This window comes from Hippichthys cyanospilos, chromosome 14 (genome assembly GCF_059441005.1).
Source record: "Hippichthys cyanospilos isolate Australia breed blue-spotted pipefish chromosome 14, RoL_Hcya_1.0, whole genome shotgun sequence".
NCBI lineage: Eukaryota > Metazoa > Chordata > Actinopteri > Syngnathiformes > Syngnathidae > Hippichthys > Hippichthys cyanospilos.
In genome coordinates, this window is record NC_142382.1 from 11,699,568 (window position 1) to 11,723,177 (window position 23,610).

General features: G+C 39.5%; 1 protein-coding gene across 1 annotated transcript; it reads right to left on the minus strand.

The window, feature by feature from the left end:
- Positions 1 to 1,724: 1,724 nt before the first annotated feature.
- Positions 1,725 to 21,614, minus strand: LOC148412984 (proline-rich membrane anchor 1). The gene is made up of 4 exons (XM_088432431.1): positions 21,202 to 21,614; positions 19,575 to 19,716; positions 14,955 to 15,087; positions 1,725 to 4,643 (listed from the first exon to the last, which is right to left on the minus strand). The coding sequence occupies exons 1-4, from the start codon at positions 21,334 to 21,336 to the stop codon at positions 4,544 to 4,546; spliced, it is 510 nt and encodes a 169-aa protein (XP_088288557.1). The 5' UTR covers positions 21,337 to 21,614; the 3' UTR covers positions 1,725 to 4,543.
- Positions 21,615 to 23,610: the final 1,996 nt, after the last annotated feature.

Consider the following 23,610-nt stretch of genomic DNA (forward strand, 5'->3'; position numbering starts at 1 on the left):
CGGTACTCACAAATCTTTTGTTCACGACAGAAGACAATGAGATTTCAAGTGTGGCAAAAGATAAAACCACATTCATGCTCTTGACGTGGGATGCAGCGAAGCCAAAATATAGACCACACAAGTCACTAGACAACTTTAGATCCACAGTGGGGTCCAAAAAGAGCTTCCTTGGTCTACTATAAAAAAACAAAACAAAACAACAACAACAACAACAAAAACCAAACCCCACTAGCATTAGTATGTTGCTAACCCGGATTTGCATTCGGATGATCTGCATAAATCATTTCGGTTGCGCAAAGTAAAACTATTTTGTACATGAAATACCCACGTGCATCTGGTTACAAACCGTCAAAAACAAACTAGCATCCATTCTGCATCTATTTGCTTCAGAATCAGATTCAATATTTACACAGCAAACAGCAAGTGATCGATGGTCTCATGAACTTTACATATATGACTATTCCTATCACGACCTAAAAGGATATCATAGACATTTAATTAAAATATTTCAATAAAAGATTGTCAGCTAGAAAATTTTTGCTCTAAGCAAAAAGAAAGTGCAGACATTAGGTTTAAACAAATTCTCAGTATACACAAATGAACTTTTACCATATGGAATTATAAAAATATTATGGCTGCTTAAACATTTTAACTTCACTGCATATTGACCAATCATGTTTATTTTAATATATATATTAGCAGTGATTATAGTAAAACGTCAGGTTTTTTTTGTGCCAATCCATTCTCGGGCTCAGGTAACAACAAATCATGGCTAATATCATTCACAAAAAAATGTGTTTTGAAATATTCGAACACATGAAATGAAGCAATATTATCTAACCATTGACAAAACTTTTTATTCCTGAAAATATATAAAAAATTACAGTATCCCTTTTATTTTGCATTTGTATGTACTGTATGTGTGAAACGTGTTTGCATGAGTGGGGCTGTATAGAACAAAAAACATATGATTGTAAGGCTAATTTTTGATGTGCCTTCCCATTTAACGACACTCTTTTTTGTAGTTAGTTGAATTTAATAGATGTCATTTCACTCTACATGGACCTCAAATGATTTCCGCATTAATTTTAAGTGAGTACTGTTATCCTAGCAAAGGCATTTTTTACTGCTCTAGTATTGGAGATCAGGTGTACCTAATGGTGTGACCACAGTGTTTCTCTATAAAATTAAAACAAAACACAACTCAACCCAAAACACACTCAAGGACGCAATGCTGATGTAGAACATATTGTATAATATATATACGGAGGACGCTTGTTAGGATTGATAGATTTTGCACTTATGTACAGTAAATGTAAACACACTTGAGGATAGAGCTCTGAGGAATATTATTAAGTTGATGCGTGTACCAAGTAAATGCCCTTCTTTATTCAGCTCCCCTTCAAATGTTTCTTGCTGTTGCCTCCACACTGACATCATCATTAATATGTGACCTGCACATTTGCTGGATTGTGACAGAGCGGGCTGGAAAAGGTCTGCTGATAGCAGTTCATTAAAGATGCAGCGTGTGAGACAGACTTAGCACATGCCCCCCGCCCGATCTGCCCCACCACAGGGGAGGGGCCCAGCTCCAGACCTGCACCACACAGAGCAGACTGGGCACAAGCTAAATATAACATCTCCTTTTTAACCCCCCCACCCTTCCCCCATAGGCAACCGTGCAATAGCATCCATGTCCTTTAAACAAAAATCAAAGGTAACTCTGTTGTTATGTACACTTTTATTTACAAAACTCAGCAAGGATATCAACGTATGCACATTGTTTTTTTCTGTTTGTTGTAATGCATAAAGTGTGTGTACGTATGAGTGTGTGTGCGTGTGTGCGTATGTGTGTTTTAGGAGTATCGATTGCCATATGTACATTAATGGCTTGTTCCATCAACATGACAACATTAACAACTCTAAATGGTAGCACGTTGTTTTCCTTTGACGTATGTATAAACACATGTTCCTGTGCATGAATTAACAGTCCAGAAGGCAGATACAGTATTTAAACAGCGATATTTACATTCATGCATCCGTCACGTCTCTCATATAAAGTTAGGTACATGGTAGAGGGGTGCTTGTTGGATCCTACCGCCGCATGTCTAAATGCAAGCTTCTTGTTTTTGACAGATTAGCCAATAACTATACTCAACCGACAGCCGTAATAGCACTTTGCACACCCATACACACACGCACGCACTCGCACACACGGGCGCAACCTGATCTGTGACTATTGGCCGAGCATCCTGTCTCTCACCAGTCACAAGGTCAGACCCTTGGTTTCTATGGTGATGAGTGACGAGTCCTTGGTGACACACTTAGAAACATGAAGACTGTCAAGTCCACACACACTTCTGCTAGAGTGGAACCTCCAAAGTCAAATGACCTCAACTTGTTTGATTTCAAACTTGACTTTGATGCTAGGCCTCGGAAAATCTTTCAAGACTTCTGCTAACTGAGCTTCAAAGAATTAACTCTTTAAGTGTATTTGCATTTTCTTTAACTTTTCTGTTTTTTTTTAAGACAAACATGATGATAACCATCATTGCGGCATGAGGACAACGATAAAATATAACTTTTAGCCCTGCTGAGAATGTTTACAGCCTGAGGAGCATGTCAATTACACCAAAGCCCTCTAGGGTGATTTTGGTCACATGTGCTATGTTTTGAAGAGCTAATTAGCACATACATTTTGTCAGTTTAGGTAAATAAAGGATGATGTCTGACCTATTTGTGTCACTGCGAAGATAGCTGTTATTTGCCTCATTCGTGGAATGAAATACAATAATAGTGATTTAAAAAATGCCAGGGTCTATAAAAAAGAGTTAGGGAGACCCGGTAAAATAATATCCCTCAACTTTGAAAACCGTGAATATCACTAAAATCATGTACAATTGCAAATTTATACACAGTACCAGTCAAAAGTTTGGAAACACCCTTTATATAGTACTTAATTACTTCCTGAATTGCAGATTAATACCTCCTACTACTTGGGCATCTAGTTGTCTCCTAAATTGACCAATTACATTCAAACTAACTTGCTACATGTACATGCCTCTGCCTTGGCCATTCTTGTTTCCGTTGTGCCTGAGCTAAGATGCTTACTCATCTATCCCTTTATTCTCAATCATTAAAGCAATAACACTCAGTAGTTGGGTTGTGCTATGTGGATTAGTCCATTGTGGTTTTGGGCTCATCTTGGTGTGAGGTGACGTTTTGGAGCCGCAGTCCGTCAAATGACTAAGCTACTATTGCTTAGGTGGTTTAGCATACATTCAATTTACATGTGGTACTGAGCAATATCGGCGGCCCGTAATATTGGCTCAACAGTGGGATAATTAAGGTTAATTAATTGTGATTTTACCTTTAATTGATTAATTTTTAAAATTTCGAGCAGCCTATGGACTGCTGGTATATTTGTTTACCAATGAAGCATGTTAAAACAAGTGAGAATATTTAGTGTGCAAATGTTATAATGGTTCAGTTTGAAATATTTTATTTTTTAATGATTTCCTATGGGAAATGAATTAAAACAGTTGAGAGGTCTACCTGTGTCCCAGAATGGATTGTGTTAGACCTTAGAGGCTCCACTGTCCTTGGAAGGAAGAATGTGTACTGAGTTGACTTTGACAAAACCGAAAGTGGACTAGCGTGTGGTGCCACAAAGAAAAAAAAAAAACTCACATTCACTGAAGCACACCGTAACATTGACAAAAACACAAAATCTCATCAAATACACACAGACAGACAAGCGATGCATTTTTCTGCATCGTGTTTCCACAACACCGTCAACGGCATTCAGTGGCAAAATGAAACAGCTTATAAATAATTCACCTTAAAAAATCAAGAAACAAAATGCTGAGGACTGTACAATATCTTTTCTGGTAGAAAAATAAATAGAGAAAATAAATTGATGAATGACTGAAGTACATTACAATGAGTCTTGAGAGCTTGTTGATGCTGTCTCCTCTTTTTCTCTTGTTTCAAAATATGGATTTCTTTAAATTGCATAGTCATGAATGTTCGCCTCAGAGCCAGGAGTGACAGTCAGCTCATGCCCCTGCAAGGCATCCGTCTTCATAATGCAGAACCAAAAAATGGACGATATAAAAAAAAAGTTGCATTCCCTGTAAAAAGTGCATGCACGTTATTTATTGTGTGTGATGGCGCTGCAGGGCCGCTCTATTGTCTGCGCTTCTATTGCACGTGTGAGGTCTGGATGTGCGGCAGACTGGCCGACAGTCAGCAGCCTGTCAGCGACACTTGCTCGAACTAAGAGCAAGTGCTCAGCCTGCTGGGACGCTTTTCAACAACGCACACCGGGAGGGATCGGCAGGGGGGTTGGGGCCTTTCATCCTCGCTTGCCTTCGTGGCGTTTCCTTCTACCTTTTCTTCAGCTCACGGGTGTCTTCGGTCCGAGCGGAAGAGGCGGGCTTCCCGGCATCTTTGTTGCATCCTGGGTGAGAAGGAGTCACTGAGGAATGGGGGCTGAAAGATGATCAACGTTGTCACTTCCCGCTCTGAGCTGGAGTCAAGTCTATACCACAGTGTTGTTTGTACCCATGGCCTTCTTGGTGCGGATGCTCATGGCGTATTCCCCACGATTTGTCCCGTTCTCTTCCTTACGTAGCGGTTTCCTGCCAAAAACAAAAACAAAGAAACCCGTGATGCAGGACAAATTACATTTTCTCTCCAAAGGCCCCCTACGTCTTATGAAAGGTATATGACTTTCCCAGCTGACTCTGGCTGTGAGGCGGGGTGTAGCCCAGACCAGTAGTGTCAGATTCAGTCAACCAAGAACTTTAATAAACAAAACACAAGGAAGGAAGACAAGAGACTTTAGATTCGAGGAGAACGGTCAGAGATGTTTTTGCAGTTACTAATTTCCTACCGCTCTGCAACACACCCTGTCAAGTCCTCTTTTTATTGATTAGAGTAGCCCCTAGTTACAAACATTGCAAAGGTTTGTACAAAGGTTTAGGAGAGTACACGGCAGCAACGTGACAACCATCACCCAATTGTGGAGCTCATGTGTGCGTGCATGTTTGTTGGCTATCACTTTTCAGTTCACACGATTGCTGCTTTCTTCTTTTTCAAGAACATAACGGCTATCCATGGACCGTTCCGTCCTGTGGTCAGGTCATGGTGCCTCCTTTCTTCTGCATGAGTCATGTGCCTTTTTGTGTTTGCTTCTTTCACAGACAACATTCTCTTTCATGATTCAAACAAGGTTATACTGCTGAGTAAATTGTTTGCAGTACAATATGAGTAGATGTGGGATAACTTGGGTTCAGTACCTTTATTCTAACAAGTAGTTTTCAAATTGGTGTATGTGAAGGTCCTACGGGGGTATGTGACACTTAAACAACTAATTTGATCCTTTCTAATGCCATGAAAGGAACCATACAGTTTTTTTTTTCAAATTAAGAGCAGTATAATTGCAACATAAAGCAAGGTATTAATAAATTGTGTGATAGTGACTCAGTTGTAAAACATTGTATCCCTTTATTTTGTTAACTTTTAGCATGATCCAAATTGTCATTAGTGAGACAATTTACACTGGCAGACAAGCCAGAATTAAACAGATGATGTAACACATATTTTCTGGAGTTGCTGAAAAAAAATATATCTGAGAAGACCACATATGTAGTTTCAAAATTTACATGTAATTAATCAGACAGGGATGGCACATAAATCTGTCTTAAGTCAGAGCAAAAAAAACAGAAACTAACTGAGGTTAGATTCCCCCCAAAATAGGGACATATGCAAAACTGTAGGGTTTCATTGTTATTTGTATTTGTCTCATTATATATGCAAATCGAGGTCACAAACGTGCTGCCAGTGCATCAGTCGTCGCCATTCACCATTGTGCCCCATGTCAGCTAAAGGCCACGCCATTAAAAAAAGGACTTTTGAGTTGTTCGAGACACTGATTGGATTTTCTAGGTCTCCTCTATCCTTTCTAATAAGGCCTGTATTCAAAGGTCGTATTTGCGGGAAGGGAAAGATGCATTGCGACGCAGGCGATAAGGCAATTACCTCCTGCGACTGCAAGATGCAATCTCTCCCCTAAGTAATGAGTATGTGTGCATCTGTCAAAACAAGCTGGGCATAACATCCATCCATATGTGAACGTAGCTCCTGGTGTAAAACTAAAGAAGGGACGAATTGAAGGCTAGTATCATTCAATAAAGCTCCTTTCATGCACTCTTGTGTGCCTTTATGCTTATTATATTTGTCCAGTGTACTGTGCCTGGTGCAGCGACCCCCTCAGCTGGCCTGGTTTATGTAACTCAAGAGACACATGTGAATACAGTTAGTACAGTCATTGTCCGACTCCGCAGCGTACAGTGTCCTCAGAGGAGCAGAGGAGCCTTGAGCGACATCTTGTCTTTCAAAAGCAACAACTGGTCGCTCCAAATTTGACCGCTCCTTCTCAGACCGGTCCAGTCCCAATGTGCATCCGGCGGTGAATTAAGTGAGGTTGAATATTTCCCAACCCTGGAATTGTTCTTTGTTGGTTGGCATGATTAAGCAAAAAAATCATTTTTACAGAACTGTCTTGATTGGCTGGCAAACTGCTCAGTGTGTAACTGCTCAAAGACAGCTGGGATAGGTACCAACAAGCCCAAAACTCCTGTGAGCACAAGCTGTTAAGTAAATGGATGGATGATTTGGTTTTGTCACAATGAACCTTTTGTGCAGCTTAATGGAGCACATTACTTTCAGTTTGTCAGAGATAAAGACAAGAAAAATATCTCGCTGTCCACTTCTTGACATAGCAGCAGTAATTTGACAAACCATTTAGAGCGGTGCCATAGTAACGTGAAGTTAGCGAAAAGTAAGCACGCTCTCTCACTGAGGCGTGACACTTCCACCTCAAGAAGTTAGGAGACTTGTTCCTTGTCCAACACCGCTGAGGCATAATCGCCAGTGTTGGAAGTAATGCATTACAAAAGTAATGTAATTACTGTAATGCATAACTTTTGTCTGTAACGTGGTAGTGTAATATGTTATACACAAAAAATAGTAATTTTGTACTCGTTACAAATGAGAGTAACGCAATGCATTACAATGCGTTTTTAGCCTGACAGTGGTGGGTCCCCCCACCCCCAAATTCACCAAAAACACCAAGAGAGGAGAAGAGGGGAAAAGTCAGAGGCAAAATGTTTACTTGCTGTTGTTAGCATCTACTACAGCAGCAAACGATACATACAAGAGAAGGACGTACGCCATTACTTGACAAGACAAAAATAATCTATTAGTAAGGTGCACAACAAACCATGTAGAGCGGTGGCATAGTAACGTGAAGTTAGCCAAGAGACAGCATTCAGAGGATCGTGCTCTCTCGCTGAGGGATGCCACTTCCACCTCAGGAATTAAGGGGATTCATGGCAAAGTATGTCACACGTAGAAGATATGCTGCCGCTTCCCACAACATATTTACCAGCATTTCGAAACCTTGTCAGCAAGATCCCTATTGCAACTAGCAATCATGACAAGGTAAGCTAATACTAATTTTCATTGTATATTGCTATTGCTATACTGAGTTCAAATTTGAATATTAACATCGAAATTGTGGAATTCACTAACTGTTTCTGCCTAAAGCATAAACAATGCATCACTATGCAGTGAAGCTACAGTAAGTAAAATGAAAAAGATTTTGGATCTTGTCTTTAAAGGTTCACAATACAATACGGATGATCAAGCCAACCTTTCACTGGATGTGTAATGAGCATAATGAGCTACATTTAGAATGGCAAATCCATATTTCCAGTTATGGTGGTGAGAGTAATATAAAAGTAATGCAATAGTAGTTTAATGCATTACATTTAAGAAACAATAATATTATAATGTACCTAATTACTTTGAAATCACAGCAATAAGTAATAAATAATGCATTACAGTTTTGAAGTACCTTGCCTAACGATGGTAATCACACATCCCTTGTCAGATTTTGCAGTACCAAGACTGACCTGCAACAAGCAGTGAGGTGCTACAGCAAAATACAAGGAAGAACACGTATTAAGTGGGTATGCCTATCTTTTTCTCGATAGATGCTAGAATAACTGTCATTTAGAAATGCTATTTAGTATTTCCATCATTGTGACAGGTGTCATCATTTATATTACCGAATTTCACTTGCCACTTTTTTGATCTCATAGCAAAAATGTTAACCCTTCCCGAGAATTCAAAATGGTACTGTCATGCTATCTTTTGTCAATACTTAAGAACCAGGCAGTAGCTAAAATAGAAAAAAAAAATCACTGGCAAACATACTCATCCTAACCATTAGGCCAAACGAGTCATAATGTAAAATAGTTACAGTAATTGAATGTAAACCACTCTAATTTTTTTATTGTAATAATTTTATTGTTTTATGATTATTATTATTAATATTATTATATTTTTGTCATCTAATGTTAGTTTAGTACATTATTTTTGTGTTGGTTTGCCAAGACATTTCCTCTGCACACTCCCTCTTTTTGAACGCTCCCCCGCTGTCAAGCTGATTCCCCAGCCCTCGTTTTCAGCTTGCCCCCATTTTCAAATGTAATTTTGTCACACCTGTGAAACCATTATGTCACTTGGTGCTGTCTGAGCTGTCGTAGCCTCCGCCACTCATGCACGACATAACTCCTCAGGATTCCTGCTCGGCTGTCTAGTCCAAGAGAGTTCCTATATCTCTGTACAAAGTTGCTCTCAACAGCTATGTCTTCATGACAAGAATCATGATGTATTCTATTCTATCGAGTGCAAGGATTGCTTATGAATCAGTTTTGTGTGAGTTCCTGGATTTTTGAGATTTGCTTCATAAGAAACGTTAGAGGGGATGGAATCGACAAACTAAGATGGCAAACTATCAGAAACTGATTATAAACTAAATTTAATTTGGGTTGCTAGCAGAAGTCAAGGAACATTTTTGCCTCATATGTATTTATTTTAAATCAAATAAATCTGCCATTATTTTTATGGGGAATGTAAAATGAATTTGGACTATATATTAAAGTTTTTTTGAGATATTTAGCTAATGAAAATTTTATGTTTGTTAGCTCTATGGATTGAACTGTTGGTGGAAAGTGTGGATGAAGCGTGTCAAGATGAAAAGTGAAAGACGTCAGAAAAGATCGGTGAAAAGATGTTGTGTCTGTTTTTGGATTTGATCAGTATTACATTACAGTCCTGTTCAAGCCTTTCGTGTCCTGAATGTTCTTTTGTAACTAGAGACATTTTTCCAAATAGGCATTTCGTAACCTGAATTTTTTTGTCACTTGAGACTTTCCTAAGTAGCGGTATTGTGATGATTATCACACAATCACTCTAAAGTTGTTACTGTGATGACATCATATACAGTAGAGACTGTCCCAGTTCTGCGCTTGCTTTCTAGTCATCATTGTTAACTACCAGATTACTAAAACCAGTGAACATGTGTACTCCACTTGTCACAGGTGGTGTTTTTGGCTAATGGAAAGAATGAGTCATGACAAACACATCATTAGGGACAGATGTCGCTTCCCAAGTCCCTGTGGGACCGTGGTAAAGCCTAAGAAATATCCTATAATAGTCCATCCCGGAGAGGGAAGTACATTCTGTTGTGTGGGTGATGATGATGCATGTGACTGTGCCTATGGGCGCCGGGGCGTACTCAAGGGTTCCAAACAGACAGTCTAAGTTTGAAAACAGTCGCTCATACAGTATTAGCAACTTCCCACAATTGACCCACTACTTTTGATTTAACGCTGTCAATTAATTTAAATGTGGAAAACTTAATTCCTTTAATTAGTTCAGATTTACTACACTCTGAGTGAAATACGTACTTCCATTGTGATGCATGATTTTATATTCATAATTTCATGTTGATGATTATAGCTCGCAGCTATTAGGGGTCTCCAGAGTGATTCACTTGTTTGTTTGTTACAGTTTTTACACCAGATGCCCTTGCAAATGCAACCACCCACTTTCATATACATACTGTATATATATATATATATATATATATATATATATATATATATATATATATATATATATATATATATATATATATATATATATATATATATATATATATATGTGTATGTATAAAATTTAAGCAACAACCACCTCCTAACTCCTAAGACCACGGGGCAAAGCATAGTATTGTAGGGCCTCCAATGAACTTGCTCACAGGATTTCAATAATGGATGCCAAAATGTTGACATGTGGCAGCTTGGCAACACAACACTTCACATGTTAGATGAATATTTTATAGAAAAGCTGTGCAATCACAGCGCACGGTCCTGTTTGAAGTTTGGGCTATGGGTCGTAGTGAAATTAGGACATGTGATACATGCTGTTTACAATTACCATCTGGAAATTAGAGTAACATCCGGTCTTTCACATCATTACTGAGTGCGCTGTGAATATCCTTCACGGATTGTGAGTTTTTAAAAATTTAGCCAAAGAGGAAATATTACACGAGAAGCCCTCTAGCTTAACATTTAACAAGTTCTTGGATGTACTGCATTGCCCTTGAATCGGTAGGGAGCAGCTGCGGAGTAATATCCGCTTTTAGACAAGTCTCCCGGAGCGCTAAGTGATTAGCAAAAGCATCTCGCTCCATTAGCACGTCGGGCTGAGCTTTGTTTATTTTGGCTTTCTGGGTTGGCAGACAGCCGGGAGGGAGAGCAGCTTCATGTCTTTTGGTTGGGATGCAACGGCTACACTGAGAGGCAGCATGTGTCTGATCCTCTTCTTTATGCTTGCACACACCAGCCTCCCTGTTGCTGCTGCTGCTGCTGTGCACTCTCAACAGAATAGAAGAGTGGGGAAGTGTTTTTTCTTCATCTTTATTTTCCTGCCAGGCCTCTCGCTTGTGACAGATGAATGACAAAGATGATAAAAACAATAATAATAATAAGAAAAGGCCAGGAGGGCTGTGGCCTGCGGAGCCAGCCCCTCACCTCCTCGGCTGTCTGCGGCGCTCGGGCTCTGGCTCTCATCCAGATGATTTTATTTAGGAAAGCCTGAGGCACCGAGGGCCTGGAAGAACTATATATAAACTGATGTGGTTCACTCCTCTCTGACAGTCCCTTCTCTCTTATTGGTATTGACGAAAAACACAGTTTCAACAACATTGCTTCAAAACGAACATATAAAAAACAGACTTTTTTGTGTTTAGAACAAAGGGCAAGGCAACTTCCAAAATATTTGTCGAAGCTACCGAAATTATTTCTCTGTACTTGTTAAACCGCAGGTTGTGCAAATCGTCTCACTCTTTAGTACCCACATATATTTTAGTGGAGGGAGAAGCTAGATGTACTGCTATCCACTGAATATTCAACAGAGGATTGTCCACATTTTTTAATGTTACTGATGGATTTAATGAGCAGAAAGAAAGCAACCATCTTCCTTTTCGAAAAAAGGTCAATTGCAACATAAGGATGATCGTGTTAATGTGATAATATGTGATAATGTTTTAAGGAATAAATAAGGAAAACGAAACTTATTTATCCATTTTCATTGGTAAAAAGTTAACATTTTGTCTAGAGCTAATTTGATGACCAATTTGTTTTTGATGACCTGTTCTCTGGAGTTGGTTATGGTAAGATCACAAGTTGAGACATGATTGCTCATTACCTGAGCCTTGAACATGTGATGTTATTTTTTATGTATCCGTTTATGTAAAAATATGTAGTTGTCTAATTTAATTATTGATAAAAACTGAAAACGGCTATATAAGTTGAGCATCCCTTTAAATTCAGTGCAGTAGAGGTACACTCACTGTTCTTGACACGGGTGTCTTTGATACAAGGAAAAATAGACTTTCTGCAGTCCATGCAATCAGAAACATGAAATCAGCAATCACAAAAATGCCCTCAGTCCACCACGCAGCCCAGCATGGTAGAGCATGATCTGCCAAATTCTTAAACATGCTTAACTCAATACAAAATCAGTGTCAATGCCAAGCGCATGTGTGCTTTTCTATGAAAATAAAGCCTTTCGTGCAGTACGCAACCTTCTGTTGACTTTACTCATTTCCTGTAGGGTCTTTCATGGGTTTCAAAAACATACAGGTAGCTTAATTACTTCTTAGCTAACCTTGGCATAGAACAAATGATCATTTATTTTAATCGTCATTTATTCTCCCTTGACTTTTGAATGATTAGGGCAGCCGTGACAAATGCTAAAGGAAGCCCATTTATCCTCAGATTGCTTGTCGCTGACAAATGAATGCGTAATGAGCTCTGACTGGACCTGGTTTTAAGTGGCATGGCACTGAAGTCTGCATGCAGTCTGGAGCCCACGGGGCTTCAGGACACGACCCGCTCGCATGTATAAAAGATGTGGCCTGCAACTGAATGAATGCGCGAATTAATTCATAAATAATGACCTGGGTTTGGGGATAGAGCCTGTATTGCAACAACACTTTGCTGCCGCTGCTGCATTAAACTAAATAAAAAGGTGCCCCTTGGCTACACCGGGGTAAAGGGGCTGGAGAATTGCCATAATGAATTCCTGAGACAACCACCCATTACTTCCGCTGCCTGATTTTTCCTATTTGTTGTTTGGAGAGAAGAGAAATGGAGTTCTGCTGATGGAGGCTTTATATAGATCGATAAATATAACGTACAACAAAGCGAATCCATCACGGACAAATAAAGCAACTCTGTGATTTGGCATACACATCTGGAGTTACTCTCACACTTGTGTGTAAATATGTCAACTTGTTTATGGATGGTTGCTCACACGCTTGTAATGGGACTTGGTGTGTGGATGTCTTTATTAAATGTCTGCCCATTAACGTATAATTCAGAGTGCACGTGTGGGGCTGAATCGCATGCAGAAATGGGTCTGGCTTTTGCTGCAGGCCACAACTTCACGCAGCCTTTCTTCTAATAAGCCAAACGTTTCCGGTCACACCGGCACTTGCCTTTGCTTTTCCGCCCGTGCGTCCAATTGTTACTTTGTGATTCACGTATGCAAATGAAAACCAACACGTAGATGTAGAGGTGCTGTTTTTTTTGTTTTGTTTTTTTGCCCAACAAGCCAATTGTTTGGGCCAATGCATATGTCAATTACCAAGGAATCATGGTGATTTTTAAGATAAACTAATTAAAAATTAATGTAAACTGTTCACTTTCACTCTCATTTCATACCAGAACTAGAATTTAAAAAACGAGTTGGGCGTTCTTGTACCGTGTTCACAGGGTGGAGCAAGGTATGTTATGCCAATAGATTTTCAGTTTTATGGAGAAACAAGAATTAGAAAAAAACAAAAACAACTTGCTCATTTTTACAACTGAGTAAAAATGCATTCAATGGCCACTCACACAGTAGGACATTTCAATAGTCAATAGGAATACTAATTCAATACACTGTCAACTGCAATGTCTAGTCTTTAAGCACATTGTAGGGGGTACATGGAAACTAACGTATTCTCCAAACCAAAATCAGAACAACCACATGTCAACTCAAGTTGCAGGGGCAGGGGATGCAAATGCAAAAGCACTGTTGAACGGTCATCTAACATAGCATTTAGCATTAGCTAAAGTAATTAGAAAACACACAGATTGACTTATCGTTTGATGCAGAAAAAATAGACACAATATTTTGGGGGGGACATGATAAATGGTCATTTGCATGTGTTTGTTTACATCTCATCAGCATTTACTAATGCTGCTTCTTCCTTCTCCCATCAATCTACGTGTGCATATCGACACTCAAAAGCACATACACACACTAGAGGTGAAACACAGGTCAGTTGTACTTTTCAAATTTGCTTCACATCATTTTTCCATTCACAGGAAATTAACTTGTTATCTCATTGTTAGTGAGGTGCAAGCAGTATAAACTGGTATTTGTGCAAGGCAAGTAGCGCTAATGCTAACCATCATGCAGCGGAAATCGATTGTCTGTGGTGCACTTTTTTTCCCACAATTTCATTGCTTTCTTATGCACTCTGGGTAATGCAAACATTTGCTATCTCCGCAAGGAACTTAAAGACATCAGGTGCATCAAGAGCGATTACGGCTCACTTGGCTTATACAAACAAAAACGTCAGTCTATTTTCATCGTATAAGACTTATTAAATTGCAAGAATAATTACATCAGTTGATAATCAACTTTTGCTGAGCCAAGGTACATATTTTACATTTTCAAAAAAGCTCACAGGTAACCAGCGCACAAAAACAAAAAACAGAATACTATTGTTTATCGTTATTGTTTCTGGGAAAATTATTCATTTAGAAAAAAATTATGCATGTGATAGGCCATGTGTAAAATTGAACTTAATGTTGACTACCTTCAAGTTGAATTTTGATCGCTATTTTTAAGGAGCTATACTGTTTTGACAGTGTGGAAAAGCATCAGCAAAGATGATAAGCCAAACAGGTTGTTTAAACCGATATGTTTTTGCAGCCAAAATATACTGTATGTGGGCATAAGAAAGACTAGACCGAGTCACATCCATTTATAAGATGTGTATTGAAACGACAGTTGAGCGTGACACTTTTTCATCTCACATGCAATCTGAGAGCAGAGGCAAGCACTTGACTTTCCATGATTTTGACATTTTATATATTTGTCAGTTTTATTAAACCTTAAAATTAGTCAGAATGCTTAACACTTCTATGCAGAGTGTCAAATTTACAAGACATTAATTTTCACTATACAAGCGCTTACTTTTTTTTTCAGTTTTCTGTCTTTGTATTTTGGGGGTTTCATTTTCAACATGGAATCAGACAGTCTCGGCATACCACATGTTAGGATTTGAGGTTATGGAAACTGTTGTGGGTGGACATCCAATAATTACATTCATTGTCGTTTATTGCGTTGTTGCTGCACTTTGCCACAATGTGATTGTGACTCCCCCCTTTTATCGAAGGCTAACCATGGCAGAGGATTGTACTCTACTGCATTTGAACAGCAGAACATGACAGCAATTTAGAGAAAAAGGGACCACCGACCTCTTGATCGCCTTGTAGCAAATGATGACGGCTGACAGAAGGAAGAGCGCCGAGGCACAGACCACTGTTCCAAGCACTATAAAGTCCATGTCTGTCCACCAATGTCTCACCGAGGGCACCATGGGTTCTGCCACTGAAGAAAAGAATAGCAGGATCATGTCAACATGACATCAAAAACAAACAGAAAAGACACTTGAAACAACTCCATAGTTCCTAGTTCCTCTATATTACAGTCAATTATATCCATATGGTATACATGACCATAAATCATTTAGCTTCACTTACACCAGCAATCTTACACCGCACATTAGTTGTGTGCAGGAGGACCCACTCACTTGTTTTACATGCGTCAGCAACTTTGAGGATGTAATCTATCTATCTATCTATCTATCTATCTATCTATCTATCTATCTATCTATCTATCTATCTATCTATCTATCTATCTATCTATCTATCTATCTATCTATCTATCTATCCATCCATCCATCCATCCATCCATCCTTCCATCCATCCATCCATCCATCCATCCCTCCATCCATCTATCTACAGTATCTACTACGAGGCCATGTTATAAGTTCAAATCAAAAACTCTCTTCAGTCAATGTCACATTTGACAATTGAGCTTTTTGTCATGCCCTAAGGCATTGGTTCCAGTTTGAGGTAAGGCTCTATGTAGCACAGTTTATTCCTTTGGAGGAGAAGAGATTTTTTTGGTGGAGACTTTTTTTCAAACATGCATATTTATTGGCTTTTAAAGATTACACTTTGGAGCAAAACTTCAGGCCTGAGATGAAAGAATAGAATGATAATTATGCAGTTATGAAGATTAAAGTCAGCCTCCATTACATGAATCATTCATGAGGTCTCCACCCTTTTTTTTTTTTAAACAGTCTTGTAAAGGCGTTAGAATGCACTAAATGGGCCCACTTGGAATATTTTCTCATAACACAGAACAGCTTGTCAAGGCTTTAAGACGTTAAGATGTTACACGGCATTAACTTAGTTTCTTATTTTTTTTTGCAATGTCTCGTACAATAGCTTTTCAGTTTATAGTTACATTCCTGTGGCGGTGATGTATAATAACCTGAATCTGAATATAAGTACACACTATTTATTACTAACCTTTACAAATGCAGTAGTAAATGCAAAATACTGTAAGTATGTGTATGAAAAATACCATGCATCTAAACCGAATGAAAAATAGTAAGTACCATATGACAGTAATTGAGTGTGCCTTCTTTTGTTCCGTGACCTTTAAACAGCTCGCGGGTTCAGAAACTTAATAGTGGCCCTATCACGAAAAGTCAACTTTTTGGAGCTTTTCACCATGCTAAAATGTTGAATTCTCACCCCAAACATCCCTTCATTGAATTATTTCTAAGCACCGCCCACGTACATGGAGACCTTATCCACATCTTTTAGTTTCATTTTAGTACCGGAGATGAGGAGGAGAGAATTTTCTCCGCATAAAGAGCATCATTTCATTTATTTGTTACAGCATTTTGCTGTAGAAAATGCCCAAGTGGTGAAAGTGTACGTTTGCACACAACGGGACATTCAATGTCAGTCATCTGCGGGCGGAACTATTGTTATGAATACTGGGTTTCCACGTGGACTGATTTGATAGGAGGAATGTGTGTCAATGAGTACCATCTTTAGACATAGCTTTGCATTTCAATATCAGTAAAACAACTGTTTTTGGCTCCTTCATTCACTCCACAGTGAGGATAAGTGGTCGAGAAGTTGGCTGGATGGATGTTTTGTGACCAGTGCCATTGAACGACATCATAAAGACTGAGAAGCACTCTTACTTCCTGGTTAGAAAGATCTACACCATAAAACTCATATTTAATAAGAAATTACATTGCCAGTGTGCCAAATGTAATTTATATGTTTATATTTAACTGTGGAAAGAGTAAAAATATCATCACCTTTAAAATGTCACATACAACATCTGTCACAAAAAAAAACCTGTACAGATAACACATCTAACAGTTATGACAAACACTAATACTCCTAATAATAATAATAATAATAATAATAATCATAATAATAATAATAATAATAATTGGGATTTTTGTAGGACTTTTGGAGCTAGGCAAAGGAACTACTAAGATTAAACTCAAATGTCCCTTTATAACGCCTCATAAATAAAAACAACTGAGTTCAGGGTAGAAATATTTTGCTCCACTTCCTGCTCTGTGTCTAATTTGAGAACATAGTACATTAATTATTGATTACGATCCTGAAATAAATACAGCTTTATAGGTCGTCATCTTATTTCAGACATGCTCCTGTTTGCCTTCTGAATATGAGAGCCGCTCAGGGCCGATCTCTTCTAATGGAATTCAGGGTTGCGAGCCACTCCGAAATGACATGAAAATGTAATGTTGTAGTTTCTCTGACGTATGATTGCTTGATTCAGTTTAATGCATTTAAGAAATGCTGAAGTGGCCCTTACGTTCTTTGATTTCGAAAAGTTTTCAGAGTGGAAATGTTGGACTACTTTTATGCAGTCCATTATTTTTGTTTTGGTTACCACATACTCATCATGCATGCAATGGCTACAGAATGAATTATGTTTTTCTTGAATCTGGAAAATCTTGGTCTACTGCAATGGTTCCTGTTTACTTTTGGTTTTTCCAGTGGAATGTTACATGTGGCCATGCACGTATTATTCCGTGCGCCTCTTCTTATCACACATGATAAGGAATCAAATGAGGTAGCTCGCCATATACGGATCTATATACTGCAACATAATGTGCCAAACAGAACGCGGTATGCATTGTGTACTTTTTCAGGTTTCAAATGATTGTTGTTATATAGATCATCTGCCAAAAACCACAGTTTGAAAAAAAGAGCATTCACAGTCCCACTTTAGCTTGCTGTCAAATGCTCCTCGAGGCGTTTGTGTTGTGACCTTGATGACAATCACGAAAGGAGTCTGTGACTCCTCATTCAAAGGGAGCCCACTCGTGTGCCAGGGGGAAAATATAAACAGTGGTCCAAAAAAAAAAAATCACTGGAGCAGATTGATGAAAACCTTTCCAGTGCTGTCTGTTGATGATGAAGTACTCGCCCCCCCCTCATGTAGAGGGCTCAGGGTGAGTGATTCTAAAGAGTCACGGTAATAGCTCACAATGGCTGCATCATCAGCAACGCCTGTCGCCCATATTTCAGTGTGCCGTTCGTTAACGGGGCTTGACACCGTGTACAAATCATCTCCACTTTTAGAGTGTTGGCAGGGGAAATATGATGGCCTATCAGTGGATTTCAGACAAAAAAAAAATACTGCAACAGGCACTGAACATAACACGCTTATCACCGCCAGCTCAACATCAAAACAAAAACTGCACTGCTTCATTAGCTTTTTCTCTTGATCGAATTATAGTTAATTTAATTAAGTCATCTGTGTTTTGATCGGTGTGTGCGGGGGGGTCCTCCGGGGGAAACCCTCGCAATGAGCCAGTGAGTTTGGAGGCCCAGCAGGCTTTGGATCTCACAGGCAGCTGGGTACTCCCCAAGGTCAGGCTCGGCATAAATTAGCTCTGCTGTCAACATCCTGCTGCTCCATCACATGCAGGAGCATACACGTGCAAAAACTTGAGAGGACGTATGGTGCATTCCTGCACAAAATGAAGAAAGGCGCTGGGAGGCAGAGAGAGGTGGCAGAAATACTCACAAGTACCCACTGTACTTGAGTAGAAGTACAGATGTGTAAAAAAAGCACTGTTTGGAATACTTCATTAAAAGTGCAAGAGATTCTGGAATATAATTGAAGGAACACTAAACTTTATTTACCCTTTTTCAGTAGTAAAAAGTTTGTATTTCATTTTATTCTTTTATTTTTTTTATTTTATTTTTATATTTTATATTTTTTTATATTATATTTATATTTTTTATATTTTATATATATATATATATATATATATATATATATATATATATATATATATATATATATATATATAATGTTTTATTTCATTTTTATCAGCTTGTGAGGGTGTAAGTGTCACATGACCAAACCCAGTAAAATGGTGAGCCATGGTTGGTCTTGTGCCTTGAGCACATATGATGTCATTTTCAGTCAACAGCAAGAGAAAAATGTGTGTTTAAATGTATTGAATGTAAGGAAAAATACATTTGTTTTCTAAATACAGACGTAATCTTAACTTTTTACATGTCAAACTAGCTTAAGCGTAGTATCTCTATAAGTATCAACATAGCAAAGGAATTTTTACAGTCAAATAATAAGCTAGCGCAAGATATGCTAAAAATCCCTCCTGTTTCTGACAACATCAAACCATTTTCTTAGCCAAGGCCCTAGATGGTAAGTATTGTGCTTTTATTAAAGGGTCTTGATGTTGTATACGCCACTGATTCAAGTTCCTCTGTGCCACTGCTGCCCCTGTTTTGCCCCTTTTTCCACTTTTAATGTCTGCAAAATTTCCATCAATCAAGATCACATCCATGGTTGACTTCACCTTTCTAGTCATGTCTTTTTTTTAACACATTGTCATCATATGTAGAGTTTAAAAAACTAACAGGAGCGTTTCAGAAGTTTCAGTGTAGCAATTACTTGCCAGCCATGAAAAGCGAGACAGATGCTCAAATTCTTACCTGTGGTGCTTAGTAGCCGCGGGGGAGGAGGGGGTGGCGGCGGCGGGGGAAGTGGAGGGTATCTTCTACAGTGGCACGCCAGCTGGCACTGTTGGCTAACTTTCTCTGCCACGGTCTGCGAGCATGACCTCTGGAGTTCTCCCTTTGTTTGGAACCAGGAAGACAAGAAAAACAGCCTAAAATGATGTCCTCACAACACACACACGTGCTTGATTGTACTCCGCATTCTCTCCCGGCGCTGTTGTGACTGGCTCACGCGGAATAGTAGCACATCTCCAGCTGCAATCCCTGTAAGAATCCACCCGCCCACCAACAGAGTGGGCAGCAGGCCGCCCCGAGGAGTGCGAGTGGGTGGACTTGCAAACTCAAGCAGATCACATTACACGTGAACCCTGCTAACAGTGCATGTGTGTGAGCAACAGCTCACCGTGTATCTGTAGGCAGCAGTGTGAGGGCACAGGTTACACTACTCAGCACTGGCATATGCCTGCTGCACGCATCCCGCTGAGATCGACCAATAGTGACGGGGAAAAACACTCCATGTTCCCACTGGTGATATTTGTGAGCCATAAGCTGTGTCACCACTAACTTGGCAAGCGTTAACTACTCTCTAGAGCCACAATGTACCTGCACAATGTACTGACGTTCACTTCAAGAAGTATATAAGATTTTGACTTTACACAGATAATGCTTGGTTGTAATGCTTTTGGAAAGGTTGTCATTTATCAGATTTTTTGGGGGTGTTGTAGTTGTGTTCAAACACAATTACACTTGGTTGTCAATGTTAATGTGGTCCTAATAATGTTGGCGACTTTAAGAAACAAGAGAGAGCCTTTACATTGCCAATTGGAAGGTATCGGGATATAATATGTTCATTTATGTGTAATAGAATTACATAATGGGATACTGACTGATGTTCTTAGGATTTCGTCTACCCGATTTAGTATAGATGCAATGCAAGATGTGTAGCCTTTATAAACATAACATCCACTTTTTGAGAATTCAATGTGTGTAATAACTGTGAAGTGTTTATAGTAATTTGAGCCTGCAATGAATCATATTAAGGGACATTGTTATTTTTGAAAACCTGATTTTAGCTCTCAAAGTCAATGAAAAATGTTTTGCCTTTCTGTAGCCTTTTTGCACCAAATAAAATAACATTTCTATTACAATTGTGTGGATACAATGGCCAAAAATAGGCAATGAATCACAGAACCAGTTGTTCTGAATAATTTGGTTGACTGGTTTCCTATAGGAGGCAATTTTTACAATATTGCACACTATTTTGGAGAAGTATTCTTAAAAAAAGTAGAACAACAGCTCATCACACAGGAGGGCATTCTTAATGTTTTGTATTGATGTGGGGATAATGTGACAAAATATACTGCAACAATGAGTTTTATACATGGAAATACTTGGAGTCAACCTATCATGCAGGTAAATAAACAAATTGTTAAAAACGGCGCTCAGCACCCTGCAAACTAAGCACATTAACAAAATGATGAAATGCCCACCCTGGTTGTGAGTCTGTGAGCAATTGTGATAAGACAACATGGTCAGATGTGCAAGTGTGCCTAAAGCATCCTCTGTGTAGTGTAAAGAGGGATAACAAAGTGTTGCGTGTTACCTGGCATGAGAGTAAGAGCAGCGAGAGAAGGCAGTGAGCGAAGAGGAGCGGCCAACAACTTAAAGTGAATGGCATGAGATCTTGGAGCGACATTCCCATTGGCGCTCTTCTCTGCGATCCGAACGGATGCGGCATCCATACAGCACGGGCGTCAAGTGTTCGGGACACCTCCTTCCTCCTCCTCCTTCTCCTCCTCCTCCTCCTTCTCCCCCTCCTGCTCCACCAGGCGGGATCCTAGTCCAAATCGGCGGCGACGCAATAGTACCGGTGTCGATAGCGTAGGACTGGGCGAGTCAGTGACATGAGGTGCAGCAAATCACCTAAATAGATCCACATCTCTAAAGTTGCTCTCTGTTTTGCTTTTCGGGGATCTATGCTGTGCTTTACATGATCTCTTCCTTGGTTGCCAGCAGGAGTGCAAATGGGCCACTCAAGCCGTTTAAGTTGAGAGATAGAGAGGGGATTGAGGAGGGAGAGAGAGAGAATCAGAGAGAGCAAGAGCGAGAGAGGGAGAGAGAGTGAGAGAGAGAGAGCGGGAGAGGGAGAGAGAAAGAGAGAGAGATGGTGCTGCAAGACTTCTCTCTGAACTTAGGCGAGTCCGTAGGGCAGAACCGCGGGTTCGACTGATGCAGCCTCCTGCTCTTCGTCCTCCTCCTCATCTTCCTCCTCCCTCTAATGTTTGTGCCAAAATACAAGGTTTGCCCACTTGCAAGATCAGCTTATCCTGACTGCTTGTGTATGGGTGCGCACGCATGTGTGAGTACGTTAGTACGTTTGTGCATGCATGTTAGCGTTTGTTTGTTTGTTTGTTTGTTTGTTTGTTTGAGCAGTGGTTCTCAAATGGGAGATGTGTATGCCTGAGAATACATGAAGACACTTTCAGGGTGTATCTGACATTTTAATGGGGTTTCTCTAGGTGTCAGCAAATTGATGACAGAACGTTAGTTTTGTTTTCAAATTAAGAGGAAAGTAATTGGAACATGGCACAAGTTATTGCTGAATTGTGTTAAAGTGACTCATTGGCAAAATGCACTATTATTCACATTTTATATGGATCTGCATTGTCATTAGCATAGAGTTTATGAAGAAAACACACCGACAAATGTAATTCCAAAGTTTAATACATCAGACTTTCATGGCGCATAATTCTGTTTTAAGTCTTTTTTTTCTTTATCGAATAATGCTTTGCACTAGGGGTTACATGAATGAAAAAAAATGTTCACAAGGGATACATCACTGAAAAAATGTTGATAACAACTGTGGTAGAGTAATTTTTGGTTGCTTTGTGTCCACGCACACACACATAGATGCACACATTTTTAAGTGTATGTATCTGCACACAGAATGAGAGAGAGAGCGAGCACGACGCCTACTGCCTAGATGCCTTGTGCTGCGTGCGCCTGCTTAGAACACTCCAATGTCCCAAAGCATGCTGGGATAAACAGCACTGATGTAACCTGGCATTCAGCTGCAAGACATTTATAAGATATTCATACGATATTTATTTTTTAAAACAAGCATACACTCAAACACAAGCACACACACGCACGACTTATTTTTGGACAGAGGTGATACTGGTGCATGCTGGGTCAAAGTGCTGTGGGACGTCATAATTTACAAAAGGAACAAGCAGAGCTACCAGATCATTTTATGTGGCCTGCTATTACACAGATGAAGGGCTCTTTTTTTTTTTGTTTTTTTTTTTTTTCTAGAGTGCACGTGTGCTCGGGCATAAAGATTGGCACATATTGCGCTCCACATCGGGGCCAGTCTAGTTTGACGTGCTTGGGAATTGAGCAGACAGCATCGCGCCACGCTAGGTGAGTCGGTTTAGGATTAGGGTTTTCCGGGGCACGTGACGATTTGGTGGCTGAAAGTAGAATACACCTTTTGCCTGCTGGAAGATGGTCTAAGACTTAGACGTCTGGTGTATTGCAAATTTAATAAACTTGACAAAAGTGCATGCAGACAGATTCCGAGATTCGTAGATTTGTGTGGTGGATTTCGGATTTCGAATTGGATTTCATCTATTAATATGACAACAGTGTGCATTGAACCCACCGAATCACTATAGAAGTAAATTAATTGAGTGCATTATTCTAATATTCATTACGCATTTTTTTCTTAACCCACTCTCCCCACAGGTAAGGCTCCCTGTGGAATTAACATTGCTTTGAGCAAGATGAAAAAGTTGTCAAGATGAAGCAGACAACGGTCCAGATCACACCAGCACCCTTATTCCATTGTACTGAAAATGTGAATTGCTTCGAAAAAAAAAAATTCTCATGTATTTTCGAAACCGAAAGGCCTAGTTTTTCCAATACTTTTTCTATACTCGCATTGTTGCATAACAATGCCGGTCGGTGGTCTTCCCAAGACACAGTTACGAAATGATGCCAGAGCCCAGAA